At 44.2% G+C, this 27,185-nt stretch overlaps 1 protein-coding gene across 1 annotated transcript in view; it reads right to left on the minus strand.

Annotated features, from left to right (window-relative positions):
- LOC126310439 (lachesin-like) overlaps positions 1-27,185 on the minus strand; it is a 1,054,486-nt gene that overhangs the window by 716,038 nt on the left and 311,263 nt on the right. Inside the window, exon 2 of the mRNA XM_049992112.1 lies at positions 4,988-5,059. Coding sequence (XP_049848069.1) covers positions 4,988-5,059 — 72 coding nt within the window. The remainder of the gene's footprint in view (positions 1-4,987; positions 5,060-27,185) is intronic.

The following is a 27,185-nucleotide window of genomic DNA, read 5'->3' on the forward strand; positions in this document are numbered from 1 at the left end:
CAACAAGGAAGTGAGGGCAACGTCAGCAAGACCATTGGCCAAAGAGCATTCACCGGGATTCGAATTTGCTCCTGACCCTCTTCATACTTCTCGAGCGATTGATTCATATTCCCTACCTTAGAAATTTGATTTGGACAGATTTTCATGAATCGAGGAAAAGTGACCTCCATAATCGGTAATTTTGTAGACTTTGAAAGTTGCCTGTAAAATTTATATTTCCATTTTCTCGTGTTTCCTGCCTCTGATAACTCGTGAGCACTTTTGCTGTAGTAATCTGTGTCCACTGACCGGTATCTGTAGTGTAGACAGTCCACCCTCATTTGTCATAGGTAGTCTCTATGACGCTCTTTAGTGATTGGTATGACTCGGTCAGTACGAAAACAACGCTGTTACTGCTGCATACTATGGATGGTGTATGAAGAGGAAACAAAAGTTCTCATCTACTCTGTTCTAAGGCGTGCCTGGTCTGATGCATGTAGAGAGACAGGGGTTATCCGGTAGTGGGAGCTTGGGTTTGTATGTGAAAACTTACAATGAGAATTAAATCCTGCATTCTCTTGCCATAAGCTACGAGCAGTAAGACAACACACTGCGACGGGCAGTTTGGCGTGCTGTATTGAACTGATGAAAGGTATTCACATCTGTGCTGAGCCATTATGGGTGATACTTTCGAAATGACTTCTACTGTGGGGCACCCAGTTGCGGTAGTGTGGGCCACATATTGTTTTCGCTATTTTATGCCTTTGAATTGTGGGCGAACAACATAAATCCGTTCTTCATCCATCTAACTAGTACTAGTATTTTAGTTTTTTTCACAAGTGGTTCTTGTAATTCTGATAATGTTCTTCCGTGTAATATGAGCTATTTTTAATTGAAACAATTATGGATACATAGTTTTTTCCGGAATTACTAACGCTCTTACTCATCATCAAATTGAGAGCATTTGTAGAACGATTCTTATAACAAGCGATGTAGTCATGGGCTTATACATTATATGATAGAGGAGCTACTATTACGATCATTTGCTTTCAGCAACAGTATTTATTCAGTGAGGATTGTTTTGCGCAGACTGCACTCATTCATTCTGCGTAAGATTAGTAGCAGTATTTTTCGTACGAATCTTTCAGGATCCAGAAGGCAAGTCTTCGTCGAGGCCCCGTGAGCAGCGACTGATTTACCAAGTTACGCTCAGTGCTGTTCCGTTGTTCAGGATTTTCAGTCTCTTAGTCAGCCAAGCATATTTAGTGGACAAGCTTCGTCCACAAGATGGAGCATTCTAAACATTTCGTAATCAAGCTACCGTCTCATTGATAGGAAACTGAAAAGTGTGTTTAAATCTTGTCTGAAGCCCATTGATTAACCGTTGAGCAGTCAGCGGTAGCTGTGTTAACTTATCCGTGAAATGAAGTTACACCACGTTAAAATGATAGTCTCATGCGTCGATATCCACAGATGTAAAGGGGATACTAATCAGGGAAATTTTATGTAGTCATTATTATACGCACTCAGGGTTTAAACAAAACACAGGCCGCTTACAACTTTCATCAAAATTAAATTTTCATTTTTGAGTGAAAAACTGAAAATGAAGATAGCTGGACCAAGTGTACAGTCGACAAATGAGGGTATGCAGTAAAATAAACATTTCTTCTTTTGCAAATAATAGTACTTTATTATCAGATGTAACTATGCACATAAATAATAGTTGCATTCTATTTTTCCTGGGAGACAGGAGGATTGATACAGTGAAAGGTCGAAATTCATCTTGGTATTTAGACGTCGTACTACAGAGGAACTTTTATTACAGATTGTAAAAAAGAAAGCCTTAGACCCCATGGAGATACATAGCGACGAAGCGCTGATTATACTGGAGTGGCAGAGGAAATCGGACGTTGAAGAAATTCGGAATTCGTGTGAATCGATTTAAGAAATCTATCAAAAATATCAATCAGCATGGCCAGACTGGCAATGTAGCGCCGACCCTCTAAAAGTTTTAGTCATTTTTATCATCGGGTCAAATTGCTCGGTTATAAATGGCGAGACGATTAAAATAGCAACTACCATAGAAAATAATGCAAGCACATATTTTTCTATTATACTTAACGTCAAATTTTGCTCTCAAGTTGTAAACTGAGAGAACAACTTCATGTATACTGGAGCAATGACAAATGTAGAAGCTTATACAATATTTACACGTGTTCCTGAAAACTGAAATGTGTTTAAATCATCTATAATACAAGTTCTCATTACTTTGGTGGAAAAAACAGTATCAAAAGTTTACCCATTATAGTGAATTCTGAGACGCTTCTCTCGATAACGTGGCGATTTCCGCAACACTCAAGGAAAAAGCAAGTCCTTTGAGTTTATAACAACATTCATCTGCAGCTGTCTCTTCAAAACTCCTGTCTTCGCTCTTATGCAGAGAACAAAAAAGTTAAAAATATTTGGATGGAGACACTTCGAATGCAGTTCAGTGCGTACCGATACGGCAGCAAGCGCAAATATTTACTTCTGGAAACCTACGCAGCCGTGAGCTTCATCTTACTGGAAACAGGGAACAGACGGCAGAAGTTTCGGTACCCTTTCTCTTGAATATTGCGTGACTCTCACTCGACTATTGTGAATTTGTACTTCTTTGTACATTCTCCTACTCAAAACTACGAGAACGCAGTATTATTCTAACTTTGCCAAAGCACGCAGGACAGATGCATATTGAGTACATAAAAGGGCGCGAGCTATGTCGCTCAAAGAGAATCTGCAACTTTTCTTTCTTAAGCTCAACGCTTCAGCTTTGTCGCATCCAGAGAAAAAAAGAGAACTTTGAATATAATAACAGTTCCTGCGTGATTACATCTAAAGTGATCTTTTGAGTAGTTTCTATAATGTTTAAATGCGAACATTTTTAGGTTAGGCTTTACCGTGACTGTTATTGACATTAAATGAAACAACAAGTTTACTATTACCAGTCACCGTTTTATTCATTTCCACGACGCGTTTCAAAGGTTTAAACCTCCATCATCGGGTGAATTTATATTAGTAAAATGTTACTTACTTACTTACCTTACTTACTAGTAAAATGTTACTTACTTACTAATGTAAATTCACCCGATGATGGAGGTTTAAACCTTTGAAACGCGTCGTGGAAATAAATAAAACGGTGACTGGTAACAGTAAACTTGTTGCTTCATTTAATCCTATAATGTTGTAAATGTAGTTTTAATTGCATGTAATCCGTAAGTCACCGCAAAAGTTGGTTCATTGAGGACATGGTTTTCCTTCTTTCCCTTTACATTGTCACTCATCGTCTCAGAATGCTTCCATCAATCGACGAATTTCAGACTTACACTAGAAATGTTCTCGTAAATGAGAAAACTGTCGATACACAGGCTGTGCAGTCACCCTGCTCACAAGGTAGAAATTTCTTAGTTACAGTTGGCACCTAGGAAAACTAGCAACAGTTTCTGAAAATATCAGGGTTCAGAGATTCAGGATACTGATGTGAACCGTATCTGTAGAACAGAAATAGATTTAGCTTTTCCTCCAATGAGCATAGCAACGCCGGCAGTCCACCTAGCTCTGGCCACAAGTGAAATTTCGACAGGCTACTGTAATGTTTCGTGAATTTGGCAATATACACTGATGGAATGATCGCTACAGAGCGTCTGGCTCGGAGCTGGTCTCGAAGTAACAGATTTGTAGCAGTCGTTGTGTCACTGTAGTGCTAACTGCTGCTCAGATTGCTGCTGAAGTTGTAGTATGAGGTGCCAGAGCCACTTCCGAACTCGATAGTCTCTCCTCCCAGTAGTGCAGCGAGATCGTCCAGAGCCGCGTCTTCTTGCGACCCTACATTCTCGTGACTTCCCTTACCAGCAATCATGTACAGTGGGTTACTTTCATGGGAAGTCTCTCCACAATATCGCAGAAGGAATATCCAGTTTCTCGTAGCCCTATTACACGACCTTGTTCAAACTCTGTGCGGTACTGATAACGGCGTCTTTATCGCCTTAAAGGCACTCGTAACTAACATCAACTCGCTGCATCCAGTCTCAAACTCAAAGATAACTAACTCGCGACCGCTAGAGCATACATTTAAAGCAAACCTGAATTGTATCCCCATAGTGGTACAACTTGGGTTCCTCTTTTGCAGCTGGCGCGAAATAGGAATAGACATCAACTTTCAGATGCAGGAACGCGCCTATCAACTTTCGTTCATGTCGCACAACTCCTTCTTGGTGTTGCAACTTTTCTTCCTTCGATGTGTATTTGGTGAAAATTTCAAATTGTACTACTGTGATTATCAACAGCCTCATTAACTAAAAACGTTATTAAATCTACATTTTTGCAATAATATTAATAATAATAACGAAGCAAACAAGTGAGGCTAACATGAAGAGACTAAATGTATGTTATTTCTTAGCATGACTTGGGCCTACTCATTAAGGATACCCGTAACTTGAACCAGGATGTTGATTTCAACATTTTCGGTGACAAAGTATTGTCATTATTTCTGAATATTCATGATGAGTACACTGTGGACAATGTCGTCTTGCAGTGTGACAACAACCGCTTGTGTGGCTGGTTTGAAGGGCACTCAAGACTGTCTCTCCTCCCCCCGTTTCCCCCTTCCCATCCCCCCCCCCCCCCCCCCCCACATTCCGACTCACCCGATCTTAATCTTATAGAAAACGATTGGGACTCTTTGGGACAGCGGGTACCAATTAGTATCCAGAAATTTTGTAGCTCTACGGGATACAATCTACAATGACTGGCTTCACCTAAAAATCTTGGTCACACTCACCCTCGCGAAACTGAGGCCTTTGTCAAGGCAGTAGGAGGTATAACACCGTATTGGCGTAATTTCTCAGAAGTGCTGGCCAAATAGATGGATAATAACTGGAAACCGCCGACGAACTGGTCTTAAAGAATATTTTACGAGTTTTCGACCATTGAGACTACAGTGTTACTGCTTTGGCTGATGTGCGACACTCACCGAACTGCAGCTCTGCGAGCGCCCGCGGCACCCCGACTTCGCTGACGAAAGCCGGCAGGCGCGGCCGACGACCTGCAACACAGCGAGGCTCAGTCAGGCCCCAGCTGCAAACTCTGTGGCGCGCGGAGGGTGCCGGCCGTACTTACAGGCATTTCACCCCACAAAGCTCGGTGTGTGTTACACGGCTGTAACCAGTACTACGTACGCAACGGGCGCTATGCGTGCACTGCTCCTTCCAGTACTGAGACTTCATTAGCGAAATGGTATGAATAAGTCAGCTGACCATGCTTCAGTTGGGAATTTTTACAAAGATAAAAAGTTGGCTGCTACATTACAACGTTCAAAATTTAATTTCCTAAGGAAAAGAACATTCACCACGAAGGAATTATCCGAACGGGGCGGAAATGAGTAGATGCGAGGTACATGTGCATTTTTGCAGTTTTAGAAAAAATTGGATGACCTATGCAAGGGAAACAGCTTTACAAATTGAGAAAGTAAACACAGCTTTGGTCCACTTCTGGCCATTGTGCAAGCAGCTACTCGGCTTGGCATTGACAGGGTGTTGGATATCTTCCTGAAGGGTTATCATACCAAATTCTGTCCAACTGGCTCGTTAGATCATCGAAATACCGAGTTTGTTGGAGGGCCCTGCCCATAATGCTTCAGATTTTCTCAACTGATGAGAGATTCCACGACCTTACTGGCCAAGATATGGTTCGGCGAGTACGAAGAAAGCAGTAGAAGCGAGCGTACATTATCTTGTTGAAATGTAAGCATGTAATGGTTGCCATGATGGTCAACAAAACGGAGTGCAGAAAATCGTCAACATACCGCTGTGCTTTAAGGGTGTCGCGGATGACAACCGACGCGATCCTGCTATGAAAAGAATTGGAACCCCAGATAATCCTTCCTGGTTGTTGGGCCGTCAGGCGGGCGCCAGGCAGACTGGAATCCCACCATTATCCAGGGCGTCTCCAGACACGGCTTCGGCATGAAATGTCACTGAATGGAGTATAATTGTCTTCAGTGACAAATCCCGATTCGAAATGAGCCAATGAAGACGTGTCTGGAGATGCCAAAGACAACGGTAGAATACCAAACACACTTTGGTCCACCAAAGGCCAGACAGCAGGGAGTGGTGGTTTAGGGTGCCATTTCATTTTCTAGTAGGTCCCTTTTGGTTATCTACGACTGCATTGTAGCACAACTGTACGTCGACGATATTGTACACATTGTTTTCTTGCCTTCGTGGAAGGCCATCCTGGACTTACATTTCAACAACATAATTCCCGCCCGCTAAAGGCGAGAGTTTCTCCTGTCGTCTTCGTGCTTGGCGAACCCTACGTTGGCCAGCAAGGCTGCCGGATCTCTCCTAAATTGATAGCGTTTGAAGCATTATGGGCAGAGCGCTCCAAACATCTCGGGATTTTGAAGATCTGAGACGCCAGTTCAACAGAATTTGGCACAATAACTCTTCAGGAGGACATCCAATAACTCTGTCAATCAATGCCAAACGTGATAACTGCTTGCGTAAGGGACCAACGCGTTAGTGACTTGCTCAATTTGTAAAGCTGTTTGTCTTGAATAAGTCATCCAACTCTTCGAAATTGTTTGTCTATACATATACATCATATCCACCGATTTCTGTCCCATTCGGATAATTGGTTCAAATGGTTCAAATGGCTCTGAGCACTATGGGACTCAACTGCTGTGGTCATTAGTCCCCTAGAACTTAGAACTACTTAAACCTAACTAACCTAAGGACATCACACACATCCATGCCCGAGGCAGGATTCGAACCTGCGACCGTAGCAGTCGCACGGTTCCGGACTGCGCGCCTAGAACCGCGAGACCACCACGGCCGGCTCGGATAATTCTTTCGTGGTGAGCCTATATTTATTTCTTTTCTTTTCTTAGAGTGTATTTTGTGTATTAGGCGCTGCAGGCTTACTGCAAATATACAAATCTGTACTTACTGTGAGTTGCAAAAACTTAGTTGTTAGTCTGTGAGATATCTGTCCGGTTGCAGGAGCGTCTCTGAAATCGATATAAGTGTCTAAGTGGCGAATAATATCTGCGGTCGAGGGGAAGTGGAGCAGAGTCGGCTACTGCAGAGGCTCAGTCACAATACACCGGAAGGAAGTCAACACTGTGTTAGCTGCAGCGCGCTGCGGAGCAACCAGCGTAAGTCATCGAGGTACGACTGCTGACCCAAGTCGACAGTGCCGGGCCTCGAGAAGTGGCTGAAGCCCGTCTTTCTGTCATCTGCTCACAGCTGTATATGCTGTGTGACGTCGGGATGACTTGTGAGCAGATACCGGCAATTAATGCATTCTATGTTTCTCCTTTGTTCGCTGCAGTTTACAGAGTACGGACGGATGCTGCGGAACTCCAGTCAATGAGTGCAGGCTCTCTGCCTGCCACCTTCTTGCGGCTGAGTACGATGTGTTTCATACTATGCTTGTCATATTTGAGTGCATCCAGCATCCAGAAGTGAAGGGATCATGTCAGCATGGTATGCGGCTGTGACTGCAAGAGGAAAAATAGCCACCAAGACAGAGATCTCCAGAGTGGTCCGTTTGTTGTTATTCATTGAGAGGCTCTTCTGTTGGAGGCTATTTGTCTGTTTTCCTCCTCACTGCTGAGTGCTGGTGCTGCAATGTGATATGTACCCAGAGTGTGGTTTAACAATGTTTAAGCGATGGTAGGCGCTCAGTCCGGAACCGCGCGACTGCTACGGTCACAGGTTCGAATCCTGCCTCGGGGATGGATGTGTGTGATGTCCTTAGGTTAGTTAGGTTTAAGTAGTTCTAGGGGATTGATGACTACAGATGTTAAGTCCCACAGTGCTCAGAGCCATTTGAACCACTTTTTAAAGCAATGTTGTGTGCCACTCATTGTGTCTTTCAGTTTTGAGTGACATTGCATAGGAGGCACTATACTTTGTCGGTGTACGAGTGACATTCTTTTACTCGTAAGATGTCTTGTCGTGTATTACGGTGTTATATTTGTCAGTAGTGTTATTTTGGTCATATTTGTATTCCGAATTGCGTTTCGTTATTGTTCCTCTCTATCGTGAATTCATATTTTGTTAAATTAAATACGACGGTATAATTGTACCTACCCCATGTGTAGGGTTTGTTTACAATGATATCTTTCCTCGTCCGTCCCCTATTTTAATTAATACTCGTATTAAGCTTGGTTTCTTTTGTCATTATGTATGTCTCTCAGCAGTGATAGCAAATCAGATGTTTCTTGAGTTATGGAAGGGGCCTCCATTCTTAACTGTTTTGTCCGCTGCTCGGGCCGAGAATGTGTACAGATGGTACCAAGTGTACGAGATAGCCGTATGATTCAAAGTTTAGTTTGATTGCATTTGTAATGGTACGACTGTGTTAATGTTTGGAATCTCCCAAACCTTTCCTGTGACGGAGCATATCTAGATTACTGGTACTCTGAACACTTTGCTTACTTTGAAGTTTAGTAAAATTGAAAAAACGAGAAATTGTTTTATTTAGTGGTACGCCAATTTTAAATCATAAGGTACAGCACAGAAATTGCAATAGAATTTAAAAAAGAATGTCGAAAGGAAACACCATATTATTAATAATTTTTCACGGAGCACTTATTCACTTACCGCGGAACATAGTTTGGGAATCGCTGTTCTTGGGCTGTGTGAAGCGCTTAAGATCTCTGAAATAATTTGTTGCATGTTTTTATGTATTTTTAATATGCGCCGAAGAGTGTATTTAAAGGCACAGAGAAGTAAGTTTTAAATGATTCTAGGGATTGGTTGGGCCATAGATTTGTGTAAATTATTGCTTGAGGAGACCAAATGAAAATGCCTATTAAGTCTTGTCGTGATTGATGTTGTAGAATCCTCTTGCCGCCAAGTGTAATGTGGTTATACCATGTTTACTAATAAATGATAACTTGAAACTATGTCCAGTAATATCCCCAGCATGTTCCACTCCCCAGAACCCACACTCCTACCCTAACTGTGGGCAGAAGCTGGTCTTTGAGATCCGACTGTAACAAACAAGTCAACTCACAGCCTGCTTCGTTCAGAATTCTGTGGTACGGTATGAGCTTTGAGCGGCGTACTCTTGCGTTCTACTTTCTGGTCGATAGTGTTTTGGAGTCTGATGTCACTGGTTGCTGAGGTGATGACACGCAGCATTTCTCTCTGCTAATGAGCACATTTGCAGTCTGACATTGCTAAACATTCACAGTGGTCGCTTCAGGTGTACCTATTTTCTTGATACGCATCACGCAGTGACTGCAACTTTTATGGGTTGGAAGCGTGTCTCACTTGTGGGGATCCGATCTTGGTGGCTTTGTGAGGCATATTTCGAAGCTCGGTACAGAATCTGCTTGACATTAATTCATCTGAATGGTGGTATGGTCACTTGTGTTACACTCCCTAGCAATGAACCTTTCTCAATGTTTCGCTAATAGTAAGGATTATAAATATATTCTTACATATGCCACGTGTTTTATGAATACTTGTGTTACATGTACTGATGTGATTGAGTGGACAGACGTGAAGCTACTATCCTAACACTGCTTGACTTTAGCAAGGCTTTTGACACAGTTGACTTCGATATATTACTAATTAAAATGAAACAGCTGAATTTCTCAAACAGCGCAATACAATGGTTCGACAGCTACCTCAAAAACAGAAGTCAACAAGTCATTTGTGGGTCGGAAAAGTCATCATGGAAAAGCGTGCGCTCTGGAGTTCCCCAAGGCTCCGTCCTTGGTCCACTACTCTTCTCACTGTACATTAATGATATTTCTTCGGTGATTCATTCCTGCAACTACCATATTTATGCCGACGACATCCAACTGTACATAAGTGCAAGCCCCAAGAACATTGCTGGCGCAGTAGCGAGTATGAACGCAGCTCTTTGCTCTGTTTCTCGATGGACACAGAACCTAGGTCTGAAACTAAACCCCAAGAAATCCCAGGTCATACTTATATCTCATCCAAAGTTAATCAGCCGGTACTTTCGCGAAACAGTCCCTAAAATACTCCTCAATGGTACCCAACTACTATACCAAAAAACAGTAAAAGACCTTGGAATAATCTTGGATGAACACCTAAACTGGGAAGAACAAACAGTCACAGCTTGCCGGAAATCGCTCTCCTCCCTACATGCAATTCAAAAATTTAGAAAAATATTTCCAACCCATGTTAAACAAAAATTAGTCGAAACACTAGTCTTGCCTAATCTTTACTACTGCGATGTAGTTCAACACGGCACAAATAGTGAAAATTCTAGATGCCTCGAGCTAGAGATGAATGCTTGCGTTAGATACGTGTGCAATATTCGGTTGTATGATCATATCAGTCCTTCATACTCCCAGCTAGGTTGGATACGCCCACATACGGCACGCGATCTCCACACGATGTGCTTACTTCATCGATTTCTTAGCCACTGGTGCCCCCAATACTTATCTTCTCACATTAAACACCTATCATCATTCCACAATCGCAACACCAGATCGGATACGTCTATCATCTTGGCTGTACCTTTACATAACACAAAATCTTTCTCCGTGTCATTCTCCATCTCAGCCATACGACTATGGAACGCGCTCCCCTGTGATCTGCGTCTTATCCAGAACTACTCAACATTCAAGAGGGAACTCAAAACATACATATTAGGGACGGTATAGCCACCATTCTTGTGCCCCTCCCATCTCTTTCTTTCTCCTCTCCATCACAGCTTCGAATTTTACCATTCTATTTCTCTTCCTCTAACCTATCTACCTCTTATATATCTCTTTCACCCCATTCTATCGTCTTATGTCTCTGCTCGATGAGAATAACTCACAAGCTGTAAGAACATAACGAGAAAATTCCCAACTAACAATGTGACTGACATTCAGAAAAGAAAAGTATGTTTACTTTCATATACATAGTCATTATTATTATTATTATTATTACTATTATTATTATTATTATGATTATTATTATTATTATTATTATTATTATTATTGATTGTTATAATTATTTTTATTGTTATAATTATCATTGTACTACTGTTATAATATCTATTTTTTCTTTAACATCAATACTGCATAATAGGCTATATGTCCTTAATGTTAAGTAGAAATTGTAACTCGTTCAATCTGAGTATGCCTGGTTAGGTGTAAGAGAGGGCCTGAAGGCCCTAATCTTGCCAGGTAAAATAAATGCATAAATAAATAAATAAATAAATACATTCTGGGTGTCAGTTACGTGGATATTCCTTCAAATATTTCTTCAAATTAACTTACCTTGGCACTCACTTACATAGCTAAATAAATTAAGCCAACTTTCATTCAGTTCTTCGAATACGATAACTTGATGTGAATAGTTTTATTTGCCTTTAGCCGATGGTAAAATCTTTGATGATGTCTCAGTGCAGTTAACGTCATCAAAAAGAGTAATCACTACGAATATTTCGCGTTTTTTTGTACTTTTCAGTAGAAAAGGTAGGTGTTGGTGTTATCGGAGCAGAGCATTTGACGTTTTCTATCTGCGAGAGATTATGACAGATTGCGTCCATATGCCCGTTGCACTACAGAGGGCTGTAAGCCACGTTATTTTACACGGCTTTATGCTTGGTGATGTAACTGGTGCCATTTTTCATAGTCAGGTAAGTTCAGTTTCCTTTTCCTACGCCCGTTCTTCATCGTTGCGCTATAAAAAGTAAGTGTTAACTATCTAGGTATTTTTCTAAAACATCTGGCAGTCACATGGCATTTTCAATTCGGTACTTCGGTCTATACATGGCACCTAGTGGGACCTTCAGCGTACTTCAGGATATTTTCGGACGTCCATTCATAAGTAATCCGTATCTAAAACCTAGCATTAACCTTACAGGTTCTCGCTTCGTTAAGGGGAAAGAATCCTCTTTGTGAAAAGCACAATGAAGACCGAAGCATGGACGGAACATCTCGCTTCTCAGTTTGCAGTTGCGATGAGACCCGCTTGCTTCACACTCTGAGTATAAGCAAATAACACATGAAGGAAAAGAACACAACACGGCGTACACTAATTGCTGACGTGAGGCATATTAACAGGCTTTCGTACGAAGAACAACTTACACTATTATCTGCAGCGACGACAATGTAAACAATGTGCTTTTCTGTGAAACTTAGACATCGCATATACATTATCTTTTAGTTATCGTTCTTTGTGTTTAAGGTGAATATCTATTTTTTTGGTCAAGTTGCGTATTCGTTGCAGCGGGACTAATTTTAACAGTTGAGATGGTTCGAAGGATGTGAAAAAGATCTTAGGTTCAAATGGCTCTAAGCCCTATGGCACTTAACATCTGAGGTCATCAGTCCCCTATACTTAGAACTACTTAAACCTAACTAACTTAGGGACATCACACACATCCATGCCGGAGGCAGGATTCGAACCTGCGACTGTAACATCAGCGCGGTTCCGGTGAAGCGCCTAGAAACGATCGGCCACAACGACCGGCAAAGATCTTAGGCAGACTGGTATCTCAGAGAGAAATTCCTGACAGGAAGAAATTTAGAAGATTCGTGAACAACTACCAAGGGTTTAAAATGGTATCCACGTCCAAAAGATGGAGAGGACCTTTGCCCCAGGAGCATAAACAGACACTTGTTGGTGGGCTCAGAAGATACTGGCAAGAAGTCAAATCTGGAACAAGAACAAGACCAAGACCTAGACACTAAAATGAAATTGGTTGTTACCACGTAGTCTATAGAGGCTCAACTCGATAAAAAAAAATTATCTGTTGCGTCTAGGAAGAGCTGAATATCGTGATTCTACGGAGGATGTAGTAGATGAAGAGGAGTTTGGGGTGGAACGAGGGGGCACTCCAATCCTCTGCTTCAAAAGGGGGTACCTCAGAGAAACGGGAGTACACGGCCTGTGTAGAAAGGAAGAATGATTGATATCATACGATAATTTCTCTTTGCGAATGAGAACGAAGGTATATAATACAATATACAGAGGGAGAGAGAGAGAGAGACCGTTATACAAATTCTGTGAGTTGAGGAGGAATAAAAAGAGTGAAAGAGATTATGATAAGGAATACAGAAATGTAACTAGAAAGCACAGCCCAAGGAAAAGACAGAGGGAGATTGTCACCAGCGATTGGAATACACTCCTGGAAATTAAAATAAGAACACCGTGAATTCATTGTCCCAGGAAGGGGAAACTTTATTGACACATTCCTGGGGTCAGATACATCACATGATCACACTGACAGAACCACAGGCACATAGACACAGGCAACAGAGCATGCACAATGTCGGCACTAGTACAGTGTATATCCACCTTTCGCAGCAATGCAGGCTGCTATTCTCCCATGGAGACGATCGTAGAGATGCTGGATGTAGTCCTGTGGAACGGCTTGCTATGCCATTTCCACCTGACGCCTCAGTTGGACCAGCGTTCGTACTGGACGTGCAGACCGCGTGAGACGACGCTTCATCCAGTCACAAACATGCTCAATGGGGGACAGATCCGGAGATCTTGCTGGCCAGGGTAGTTGACTTACACCTTCTAGAGCACGTTGAATGGCACGGGATACATGCGGACGTGCATTGTCCTGTTAGAACAGCAAATTCCCTTGCCGGTCTAGGAATGGTAGAACGATGGGTTCGATGACGGTTTGCATTGGGACCGTGCACTATTCAGTGTCCCCTCGACGATCACCAGAGGTGTACGGCCAGTGTAGGAGATCGCTCCCCACACCATGATGCCGGGTGTTGGCCCTGTGTGCCTCGGTCGTATGCAGTCCTGATTGTGGCGCTCACCTGCACGGCGCCAAACACGCATACGACCATCATTGGCACCAAGGCAGAAGCGACTCTCATCGCTGAAGACGACACGTCTCCATTCGTCCCTCCATTCACGCCTGTCGCGACACCACTGGAGGCGGGCTGCACGATGTTGGGGCGTGAGCGGAAGACGGCCTAACGGTGTGCGGAACCGTAGCCCAGCTTCATGGAGACGGTTGCGAATGGTCCTCGCCGATACCCCAGGAGCAACAGTGACCCAAATTTGCTGGGAAGTGGTGGTGCGGTCCCCTACGGCACTGCGTAGGATCCTATGGTCTTGGCGTGTATCCGTGCGACGCTGCGGTCCGGTCCCAGGTCGACGGGCACGTGCACCTTCCGCCGACCACTGGCGACAACATCGATGTACTGTGGAGACCTCACGCCCCACGTGTTGAGCAATTCGGCGGTACGTCCACCCGGCCTCCCGCATGCCCACTATACGCCCTCGCTCAAAGTCCGTCAACTGCACATACGGTTCACGTCCACGGTGTCGCGGCATGCTACTAGTGTTAAAGACTGCGATGGAGCTCCGTATGCCACGGCAAACTGGCTGACACTGACGGCGGCGGTGCACAAATGCTGCGCAGCTAGCGCCATTCGACGGCCAACACCGCGGTTCCTGGTGTGTCCGCTGTGCCGCGCGTGTGATCATTGCTTGTACAGCCCTCTCGCAGTGTCCGGAGCAAGTATGGTGGGTCTGACACACCGGTGTCAATGTGTTCTTTTTTCCATTTCCAGGAGTGTATTATGGAGACAGGGAAGCGATTATGGCCGGAAGGAAATATTGGAGAGACATAGGGAGAATAGGGATTTCTGGAAAGCCAGGGAGCAATGATATTAAGGTAGATGGATATAGAGGAGGATGTGTCGTACAAAATGGCACGGAGCTACATCACTTGCCAGGCGTTCATGAGGAACGAGGTTCGAATCGTAATCCAGTCATCATGATGTAATTTCTTCAAAGTTTTGTGAATAATTCAGATAAATACAAATAGCATTTCTTTGAAGGTGGCGAAAGAATTCTCTGTAACGAAACTGAGCGAAATAATATGTAGACTTGTCAGTCCAATTACGTGAGCCTTTTAGCAGAAAGTACTAGAATTTTGCAGAGCACATAGTCAGGCCTGGTGGTTCAGTGGCACCCCTATCCAGCTTTTGGACGTCGTACCGCCCTTCTTTTACTTCCGCGATTTTTTTCTCGAACTGAGCCAACTTCGTAATGCGATTCTGTTAACGCGCTTGAGTGCACGAATATAATCAATGGCTTTATAACAGACATCATATTTACGCCAGTGAGTGTAACACTTTTTTTATTTCACGATTGCAATTTCGGCCTTAGGCCATTATCAAGTGCAGATTTTTATGGCTTTAAAATGAGCTGACTCATTTGTACGACGTAGTCATTATTATTAAATACATTCGTGACGCAGTTTTAAACGGTCGGTTTTGCAATCCCTGGGTTATACTCCTCTTGTGATACAAATACGCTGTTATATATTGCGAGCACATATATCCATAAGTCACAAAACAACAGAGTCTGCAGACAATCATGATCGTTACCCCATCACTAGTCACTTATCAATGTAAATTCTTATTAACTCAAATTTTTTTTAAACTTTGCTCAGAAATCGTGTTGTAATCGAGGACCGCTCCACTATTAGGATATTATGAATAGTCAGCGCTAAAGGGTGGAAACTAAGGTTGAAAAAACTCTATTCCTCATGTAAAGTTGTCCGTTTTCAAGGGCTACAAACAAGTAAAGGCATATTGTATAGATACAGGCAACTGATCATCTACTTTCTATTTTTAATTGAAAAACTATGAATGAATTATTAAGTTTTTAAGTTTTCTGCTTATATGACGACGCAAGTTAGTTGTGGCTCCTGGCGTCCTTAACAACTAGGACATTGCGCTTCATTGCTACTGCACTTCGTAAATACTTAGAGACTCGGAATGGTGCCATTCTGTAATACAATAATGTCCAACGACAAACAGCGAATAACCATGACAGATCACTTGAGGCAAGTCTCGCGCAGTACATGAACACATGAGTCATGCAACAGGCAACACCACATGGTAACAAGTATATTATTGTCATAACAATGCCGAACCAGTACTTATGCGTTGTATTAGTTGCTCGTCTCTGTCAGCTTTGTTATTAAAATAGCACTGATTACATTTCCTATTTTCTATATTAACGCGATATTTCAAAGCAATGGAAATTTTACGAATAAAAATAACATTTTTCCAAAAAAATTAGCACTGCTGCTAAATGATATTCTGCATTTTTATCCGCTTATTAATACAACCGAGACCAAACAAATGCCTAAAAATTGCCAGTTATTCAGAATTAAAATACTGGTATCAGTTTTAAACGGTCGGTTTTGCAATCCCTAGGTTATACTCCTCTTGTGATACAAATACGCTCCAAGACGCGGCTGTTATTCCAGTATTAGAGGAAAGCAATTTCCTGAAGACTGTGGGCTAATGGCTTGTTAATCGCTCCTCCTGCTGCGAGCAGTAATCTTTTCTCCCCCGATTCAAACCACAATTACAGAAAAGCTCCGAAGAAAAGTTCGATACCGCAGCTTTCGCGGCCCATTGTTAGGTAATAAATCGGTAAGACCTGCTCGAGACGAGGCAGAAAATGCCGCCTGCGAAAGTAAGAACGGCCGTTTCCCCGCGGGCCAGTTTGTTTCTGGGGATGGCCGCTGCTTGGAATTCATTACTTGCGGTAATCCGGCGCGGGTCGTCGGATCGCCGGCAGGCAGACACTGGGTGGCGGTGGGTGCTCGCCTTAATGCAGCCCGGGCCGAAACAAAGGGCGCCCCGGCAAGTAAGTAAGAGCCATCCCGCGGCAATTAATGTCCCCAACTCCGGGCCTGCGCCGGCTGCCTGCCTCGCGTTCCACTCGGGGAAGCCAGTGCCAGTGTGCGGCCAAAGCCAGCGTCCAGCACACAGCGGCGGGCCGAGGCTGGCCACTTCGTTTGCCCGAAGTCTTAAAACACGGAACTATTCGTAAACAGCAAGCAGATTGAATTTTAATGTTTATAATATTAGGAAGCCAGATCGCTTCATGTGAAATGGTCTGTTTCATGACCAGTTTCGACAGCAACTAGCTGTCATACAATTGTCTTATGACGACATGGTTGAAGACCGTGGCTCTTGTTTGAAAAGAGCAACTAGCCATAAATTTATTTTTAAGTTCCTTTTTTCAAAAGACACTATTACCGGTTTCAGTTCAAATGTCTCTGCCCGATGCAGGATTCGAAACTGCGACCGTTGCAGCGTGTTTCCGGACTGAAGCGCCTAGAACCGTTCGGCCACAGCGGCCGGCGGATTCGAATCATTACAATTCATCGTCAGACGGCTTTCATGCATTCATTAGAACATGTGATACGTTTTTTTATTGATTAGTTGCCGTGAAATGTCGGTTTGGAGTATTAGTTTTCGTACTTTTCGTCCAACAAATGATGTTCGTAGTTGTCACTACATTCTTGTCGTTGCACAGATAAATTTGTATCATTGACCACTTTAGATTTGTCACAGTCGGATCTGTTTCGAGGTCCGGAGAGGCGGCCAAACTGTGGATGATTTCTAGGCGATTTTCCATCTGCCTCGGAAAATGCGGGCTGGTTCCCGTTATTCCGCCTCACACTATGTCGGCGATTGCTGCGCAAACAAGTTCTCCACGTACGCGTACACCACCATTACTCCACCACACAAACATAGTGGCTACACTCGACTGGTGTGAGGCGATCCCTGGGAGGTTCACCGGGGGTCGAACAGCACAATAACCCTGGGTTCGGTGTGGGGCGGCGGAGGGGTGAAGTGGACTGAGGTAGTCTTCGTGGGGTTGCGGACCACTAAGGCTATGGCGGGGACGGAGCCTCTCCGTCGTTTCTAGGCTCCCCGGTTTTTTTTTTTTCATCAGTCTACTGACTGGTTTGATGCGGACCGCCATGAATTCGTTTCCTGTGCTAACCTCTTCATCTCAGAATAGCACTTGCAACCTACGTCCTCAATTATTTGCTTGGCGTATTCCAATCTCTGTCTTCCTCTACAGTTTTTGCCCTCTACAGCTCCCTCTAGTACCATGGAAGTCATTCCCTCATGTCTTAGCAAATGTCCTATCACCCTGTCCCTTCTCCTTATCAGTGTTTTCCACATATTCCTTTCCTATCCGATTCTGCGCAGAACCTCCTCATTCCTTATCAGTCCACCTAATTTTCAACATTCGTCTATAGCACCACATCTCAAATGCTTCGATTCTCTTCTGCTCCGGTTTTCCCACAGTCCATGTTTCACTACCATACAATGCTGTACTCCAGACGTACATCCTCAGACATTTCTTCCTCAAATTAAGGCCGGTATTTGATATTAGTAGACTTCTCTTGGCCAGAAATGCCTTTTTTTGCCATAACGAGTATGCTTTTGATGTCCTCCTTGCTCCGTCCGTCATTGGTTATTTTACTGCCTAGGTAGCAGAATTCCTTAACTTTATTGACTTCGTGACCATCAATCCAGATGTTAAGTTTCTCGCTGTTCTCATATCTACTACTTCTCATTACTCTCGTCTTTCTCCGATTTACTCTCAAACCATCCTGTGTACTCATTAGACTGTTCATTCCGTTCAGCAGATCATTTAATTCTCCTTCACTTTCACTCAGGATAGCAATGTAATCAGCGAATCGTATCATTGATATCCTTTCACTTTCTATTTTAATTCCACTCCAGAACCTTTCTTTTATTTCCATCATTGCTTCCTCGATGTACAGATTGAAGAGTAAGGGCGAAAGCTACAGCCTTGTCTTACTCCCTTCTTAATACGAGCACTTCGTTCTTGATCGTCCACTCTTATTATTCCCTCTTGGTTGTTGGTTGCTGAGTCTGTCCTTCCGACAATCATACCTTTTTCGATGTCTTCACATTTTTTCTGCAGCCATTTCGTCTTAGCTCCCCTGCACTTCCTATTTATTTCATTCCTCAGCGACTTGTATTTTTGTATTCCTGATTTTCCCGGAACATGTTTGTACTTCCTCCTTTCATCAATCAACTGAAGTATTTCTTCTGTTACCCATGGTTTCTTCGCAGCTACCTTCTTTGTACCTATGTTTTCCTTCCCAACTTCTGTGATGGACCTTTTTAGAGACGTGAATTCCTCTTCAACTGTGTTGCCTACTGCGCTATTCCTTATTGCTGTATCTATAGCGTTAGAGAACTTCAAACGTATCTCGTCATTCCTTAGCACTTCCGTATCCAACTTCTTAGCGTATTGATTCATCCTGACTAATGTCTTGAACTTCAGCCTACTCTTCATCACTACTATATTGTGATCTGAGTCTATATCTGCTCCTGGGTACGCCTTACAATCCATTATCTGATTTCGGAATCTCTGTCTGACCATGATGTAATCTGATTGAAATCTTCCCGTATCTCCCGGCCTTTTCCAAGTATACCACCTCCTCTTGTGATTCTTGAACAGGGTATTCGCTATTACTAACTGAAACTTGCTACAGAACTCAATTAGTCTTTCTCCTCTTTCATTCCTTGTCCCAAGCCCATATTGTCCTGTAACCTTTTCTTCTACTTAACGGGTCCCCGGTTAACATTACATAATCCTTATGCAGAGATGGCAGTAGACTTTTTGAGTTGGTCATCATGTCGGTGTAGGAGTCGAGTGGCTCCATCTATAAAAACAAATTGCGTAAGGTTCTTTGCGCTTTTATTGCAGCCCCTGTCAGTGGAATTTGAGAATTGTGACTCCCTCACGCTATCCATATTTCTTAGGATCTGCTGGATGGTCCAATCACATTAATATGACCACCGCCTATCTTCGACATCAACGTGGAATAACCACCACCACAGACGGCAGGTGGCAGCACTAACACTGGAGGTTATATAAAGCGTGTCCGGGGGACGCTGAAAACAGCGCAGTAGTTGTTGCAGTCCAGAAATGGAGGGACTTATTTGACGTACAGAAAGGACATGGTCATTGGCTGTCGAGCCAAGGGTGGAATCACTTCCGAAACAGCTAATTTTATATAAACTTTTCTCATGCCGCTGTGGTTACAGTATTCTGCGCATGCCTAACTGACGCTATCCAAAACCAGCGCCGAGGCTCTACGGACCATAGATGACATGGTTGAATGACGGCTGCGGGGAAGTGTACGTGTGATGAGGCGTGCAACTGCTGAGCAACTGACCGCCCAGATGTACCAAGGACCAACGACCATTCAGCGTATGGGCCCCCACAGCAAACATCCGGTTCACGTTCCCATACTAAGTGTTGTTCATCGGCGACGAAGGCTGGAATTTGCACACCAATACCACAACTAAACGCCCACTGAGTGGCGACATGTGGTCTTTTCAGATGAATCACGTTTCATGCTTCAAATGGCTCTATGGTCATCAGTCCCCTAGAACTTAGAACTACTTAAACCTAACTAACGAAAGGACATCACACTCATCCATGCCCGAGGCAGTATTCGAACATGCGACCGTAGCAGTCACGCGGTTCCAGACTGAAGCGCCTAGAACCGCAAGGCCACACCGGACGGCACGTTTCATGCTCCATCGGATAAATGCTCGTTGGCATGTACGGTGTGATATGCCTGGAAGCAAACACCCTGCATGCGTTATGGTCTGGGGAAAGTTTCGGTGCCATTCTCAGGGTGATCTCGTCATTATGGAAGCGTCAATGGGTCAACACAAGTATGCATTTACTCTTGGAGACCATGGCCGCAGTTTGTCTTTCGTCAGAATGATAGCCTCCACCATCAGGATAATGCAACCCAGTAGGAGAATGCAAAATACAAATCACAAATCGCAATGGACGTCCCTGATTCAAAGAGTACCAGGATGAGTTTACCCTGGCCTACAAACTCCCTAGTTTCAAGCTCAATCGAGAATTCATGTGATCGACTTGATCAGGGTTGCTCGTGCGATGGATTCTCAGATGAGAAACTCAGCGCTGCTGACAACGGCAATCGATTCGGTATGGTTCCACATCACTCTCGGTACCTTTCAGTACCACACTGAATCTCTTCCTGCATGTCTCGCAGTGGTTCGTGCTGCAAAAGGTGATTATTCTGGCTTTTGACAGGTGGTTACATTAATGTGACTTGACAGTGAATAGTTAAAGCGCATAGAAACTGCACCAGACTCGAGGTCTGGTTGTACGGCAGTTCCCTAATCTCCATTATACTTGATTTTCACATTGTTAGGATTCATCATATGACTTTTAATCTCGTCTCTGATTTTCTAGCTTATAATGTGGTCGGACCATCTTGAAACGTTCCGAACGAATACTGGTACCTGTGTGACAGCTGTGACTGTTGTGCCGTGGCTACGCGGCACAGTTTAAGTACCGCCAGGTTCGGAGGCTTGCTTCAAGGCTGTTGGAGAGTACCTTGTACCACTACCACTCTTTTCGGTTCCTGTTCCACTCGCAAATAGAGCGAGAGAAGAATGACTGTCTATATGACTTCTTACAAGACCTAATTTCTCTTATCTTCGTCGTCCTCACGCAAAATTTGTACTGGCGGTAATAGAATCGTTCAGCAGTAAATGTCAAATGCAAGCACCCTAAATTTTCTCTACAGTGTTCCTCGAAAAGAACGTCGTTTCGCTCTAAAGATTCCCATTTCAGTTCCCGAAGCATCTCCATAGCACACTACTGGCCATTAAAATTGCCACACCACGAAGATGACGTGCTACAGACGCGAAATTTAACCGACAGGAAGAACATGCTGTGATATGCAAATGATTAGCTTTTCAGAGCATTCACAGGTGGTTGGTGCCGGTGGCAACACGTGCAATGTGTTCACATAAGGAAAGTTTCCAACCGATTTCTCACACACAAACAGCAGTTAATAGGCGTTGCCTGGTGAAACATTGTTGTGATGTCTCGTGTAAGGAGGAGAAATGCGTACCCTCACGTTTCCGACTTCGGTAAAGGTCAGATTGTAGCGTATTGCGATTACGGTTTATCTTATCTCGACGTTGCTGCTCGCATTGGTCGAAACCCAATGACTGTTAGCAGAATGTGGAATCGATGGGTTCCGGACGGTAATACGGAACGCCCTGCTGGGTCCCAACGGCCTCATATGACTAGCACTCAAGATGACAACCATTTTATGCACATGACTGTAACGGATCGTGCAGCCACGTCTTGATCCCTGAGTCAACAGATGGGGACGGTTGCAAGACAATAACCATCTGCACGAACAGTTCGACGACGTTTGCAGCAGCAGGGACTATCAGGTAGGAGACCATGGCTGCGGTTACCCTTGACGCTGCATCACAGATAGGAGCGCCTGCGATGGTGTACTCAACGGCGAACCTGGGTGCACGAATGGCAAAACGTCATTTTTTCGGATGAATCAAGGTTCTGTTTACAGCATCATGATGGTCGCATCCGTGTTCGGCGACATCGCGGTTAACGCACATTGGAAGCGTGTATTCGTATCACCCAGCGTGATGGTACGGGGTGCCATTGGCTACACGTCTCGGTCACCTCTTGTTCGCATTGACGGCACTTTGAACAGTGGACGTTACATTTCAGATGTGTTACAACCCCTGGCTCTACCCTTCATTCGATCCCTGCGAAACCCTACATTTCAGCAGGATAATGCACGACCTCATGTTGCAGGTCCTGTACGGGCCTCTCTGGATAAAAAAACATGTTCGACTGCTGCACTGGCCAGCATATTCTCCAGATCTCTCATCAATTGAAAACGTCTGGTCATGGTGGCCGAGCAACTGGCTCGTAACAATACGCCAGTCACTACTCTTGATGAACTGTGGTATCGTGTTGAAGCTGCATGGGCAGCTGTACCTTTACACGCCATCCAAGATCTGTTTGACTCAATGCCCAGGCGTATCAAGGCCGTTATTTATGCACCCAAATTGCGTGAAAATGTAATCAGATGTCCGTTCTAGTATAATATATTTGTCCAATGAATACCCGTTTATCATCTGCATTTCATCTTGGTGTAGCAAATTTAATGGCCAGTAGTGTACTGGCGGTAACAAATCTAGCAACCTGCCTTTGAACTGCTTCGGCTCTTTTCTTTAATATGGCTTGGTGGGTAACCCAAACACTCGAGCATTACTCAAGAATGGGTCCCATTAGCGTTATATACACGGTCTGCTTTACAGATAAGCCACACGTACCTAAAATTCACCCAGCAAAGTCGACCATTCGCCATTGCTACTACAGTCCTTATATGCTCGTTCCATTTCGTATATCCTTGCAGCATTAGACCTGTATACTGAACCGAAATGATACTATCAAGCAGGACACTAGTAGATCTATATTCAAAAATTACAGGATTGTGTTTCCTTCGTATCTGCATTAAATTGTATTTTTTTTTTTTTTTACATTTAGAACTAGTAGGCCTTCATCACACCATCTTACAGTCAAGCAACGACGATACATTCTCGTACATCAACAATAAACAGCCACAGATTGCTGCTCACCCTGTCCGTTAGAGCAAAAGAATGGTTCAAATGGCTCTGAGCACCATGGGACTTAACATCTGTCATAATTCCCGTAGAACTTAGAACTTCTTAAACCTAACTATCCTAAGGACATCACACACATCCATGATCCATGCCCGAGGCATTATTCGAACCTGCGACTGCAGCGGTTGCGCGGTTCCAGACAGAAGCACCTAGTACTGCTCGGCCACACCGGCCTGCCGTCCGTTAGATCATTTACGTACGCAGAGAAAAACAGAGGCCGTGTTGCACTTCCCTGGAACGCTTCTGACATTTCCCTTGTCTCTGAAGAACACCCGCCACGCCAGAGAGCGCGCGGAGCATCAACGCAATCGTGCACAGCACTACCTGATTTGACAAGCGGACGAAGGTGACAGCGTTGACGAGTCTGTTCTCTCGATACCAGATCCTGCGAAGAGAAATGGCTTCTGCTGGCCGTCAGCACAAGGATAGCGGCAACGAATGCTCCCGAAGTTCTGTGGTCTCTCATGTCTTGACTCCTAGGTGGTTGGTGCCTGGAGGCTTCCTGAAAACCATGGAACGGCTTAAGCATGGAGCCGGGGCCAGGGGTGGATGCTCGCTGACAGCACAGGGAGAGAGGCGCCGAGCATGCGGGGACGAACCGTGTGGCTTTGTTTGGTTTCTTGAAGTCTGTCCTGAGATTTATTGCGCGTCGGTGGCACAGCCTAGACCAAAACCGTACTTCTGCTGAGCTGAGTGGCAGATGGGCCAAACACATAAAAAGCGTCCCTGTCGGTGATTTTCTGGTTCCTGGGAAGGCTGTGGCTGCAGTGCAGGGACGTGTACACAGCTCAAGGAAGCTTGCAGGCCTTGGAGTGTTCAGTTAACGACCTCTGACACTTGTTATGGATTCTGTGGTGCGCCGCGGTGACGTGGTTTCTTAAATTGCCAAGTTCTGGGTTTGGTACCACGACACCTTTCCGGATTGATGTTTAATTGTGTTAAGAGCTTCTTATAAGCTTACTGTCTGATGCTATTCATGACGTTGAAGGCTCATCTGTGTGTGAATAAAGTTTTTAATTAATGTAATGACTTGTTGGTTCAACATGTTGTTTCACCACGACTCCATCAGGTACGATGAACTGCTCCTGCAACGACCTCATACAGAGGGCGAGAGAGCGTCAGCTTGAACCCCCAACACTGTTTCACAAGAAGGAGTAGTCAAAACGAAAGATCGGTTATTCGGGAAGCTAGCTAACAAAGCAGAAAATGTTGGTCAGCGCCTCTGAAGGATGAAGTTGGGCAATACTGCAGCTCAGTCTAGGCTCCTGCAGAAGTTAACAGGACGGGCTGAACTAATGAAGTCATCGCCACCCAATGGCGACGCCTGACTGCTGTAGCATGTTGACTATTACGGAGTGTGGGTGCTTCTGACTCTCACATATATAACCCCGTCCCACCACCCAAAAAAAGCAGTTCCTTATTCTCATATGTTCACAGATGCACGGCAGGGTCTTTTGTATACAACCTTAGAGAAATGCGTACGTGGTGCGGTGATCTTCACCAGCTGTTAAGTTCGAGGTGCAGTGCAGTGCCAGACCAAGATCCAGTCACCCTCTCATCACTTGACTTTGGGCATCCACCTGAGCTAGGGGGCTACATGCAGACAAATTGGCGCACTCATGCCACAGGGTCACCTACCGGATGACTCTGTTGCTGTACACCGTTTCCTGTGGGCCTTCATTGCTGTTAAACACCGCACAGTGGAAGCAAATACTTTCGACTTAGAAATTTCGGCCGTGCTGGCTATTACCAGGTAAACGCCGTCCATCCCAGTGTGTTAAGCGGCGACAACTAATTAGTCTGCCAGGCGCGGCGCACACCTTGGTGTCAGCTTCGCTGATGCCAATGCTGTCGCTGTTAACGCGAACTCTGTTCCGAGGCAGAAGCGACGCCCACGGGAAAGGCAGGCCCTGTAACGATCTTATGACTTCGCCCCAGTCGACATGTCTGCCACGCTTTGCGAACGCTAGCCTCAGTTCCAGACCCACAGGAAATCAGTGTGTAATTGAAAAGGTACCAACTAAACATCCTAACTATGTCGTGTGATGTCGGAAGCTCGCACGGATTTAAACGCGCAGTCAATAACTGCTAAACTCGTCTGAAATAGTTACTCGCTTCCTGCCTTTGACTGTTGCTGGTACTCGAAAGATCACCAGGGTCACATTCTGTGACCTACGCGTCATTTCCTACCATTCTCGTGCGTCTCGAGCCAACAGCTTCTGACCTCAGCACTCTGTACAAAGGCACCAACCGACGTCATCGAGGAGCAGTAGCCTCCCGCCTGCTGTAATCCCGTGTCTGTATGAAAATGAATAAGTACTATTGTAAATAGGTATGTTTCATTAACGGCTCGCTGAGAGGTTCCAGCCATCACCGCCTCTACAAATCACGCCCACGCGAAGAAGCGTAACTTTCTCCTGACCTACGAACACCTGCTCTGGTGTCACGTAGCGACTCCAACAATTTTGTATTTTGTGTAATTTAAGTTTTAAGTTTGATATTGTTTTGTGGCTCGTAGGTAACGATTTCAGTGCTAACTTGTTGACTTATTCCCTAGCTGACCCAGAAAACAATTATGCATTATGATCCCTTATCCCTTATCACTTAGCTACAATATAGCAGGTCAGCGACTGGGAGCAGTTAATTCCATAAATTATCTGACAGTACGCATTGGGAGTGATTTAAAATGGAATGATCATATAAAGTTGATGGTCGGTAAAGAAGATGCCAGACTGAGATTCATTGGATGAATCCTAAGGAAATACAATCCGAAAACAAAGGAAGTAGGTTACAGTACGCTTGTTCGCCCACTGCTTGATTACTGCTCAGCAGTGTGGGATCAGTACCAGATGGGGTTGATAGAAGAGATAGAGAATATCCAACGAAGAGCAGCGTGCTTCGTTACAGGATCATTTAGTTATCGCGAAAGCGTTACGGAGATGATAGATAAACTCCAGTGGAAGACTCTGCAGTATGGACGCTCAGTAGCTCGGTACGGGCTTTTGTGAAGTTTCGAGAACATACCTTCACCGAGGAGTCAAGCAGTATATTGCTCCCTCCTACGTATATCTCGCGAAGAGACCATGAGGATAAAATCAGAGAGATTAGATCCCTTACAGAGGCATCCCGACAATCCTTCTTTCCACGAACAATACGAGACTGGAATAGAACAGAGAACCGATAGAGGTACTCAAGGTACCCTCCGCCACACACCGTCAGGTGGCTTACGGAGTATGGATGTATATGTAGATGTAGATATATTGTAAAAGAAGCTGAAGAGGGTTTCACATTTAGCTATTTTTCGCCCTCATTTTTTTTATTTATCATTTTCTTATTAAAGTTTCGTGACATTATGATTAATGAATCCTAACCAGTACGTTTTTTCTTATCTTATTTAAATAATGGTGTTTCGAAGTATTTTGCTCGATATAATAATGACTGTATTTGGTTGTAGTGTTGTTAACAAATAGACCCACGTCTAATTTATAATTACACGTTCACAAAACCTAGCCACTTCCACTCTGCCGTCTAAGGTTCCTGCTAAATTCCACCGCACCCCTGGTTAGACGGACTGGTCTCCAGTCAAGCAGTAAGGTAATATCAGTGTTTTGTGCACTACAATACTTCTGTGAACGTGCGTTTCGTGATTTCCAACTAAAGCCGTACCTGCTTTTATACAACTACATAGTCTGCAAACAGCCTTAGGGAGTTGAAGAAAAAGGAGTCTGTCAGATCGTCAACAGACGTCGTGTACAGTAGTGGACGTTTTTCATACTCCTTTGGTGCACACCGGCCATTATTGTCATTTCTTACGGTGTCTTCCCATTAAGGGCGACATACTTGGTTCTATTGG

The sequence above is a fragment of the Schistocerca gregaria genome, chromosome 1 (assembly GCF_023897955.1).
Source record: "Schistocerca gregaria isolate iqSchGreg1 chromosome 1, iqSchGreg1.2, whole genome shotgun sequence".
Taxonomy (NCBI): Eukaryota; Metazoa; Arthropoda; class Insecta; order Orthoptera; family Acrididae; genus Schistocerca; species Schistocerca gregaria.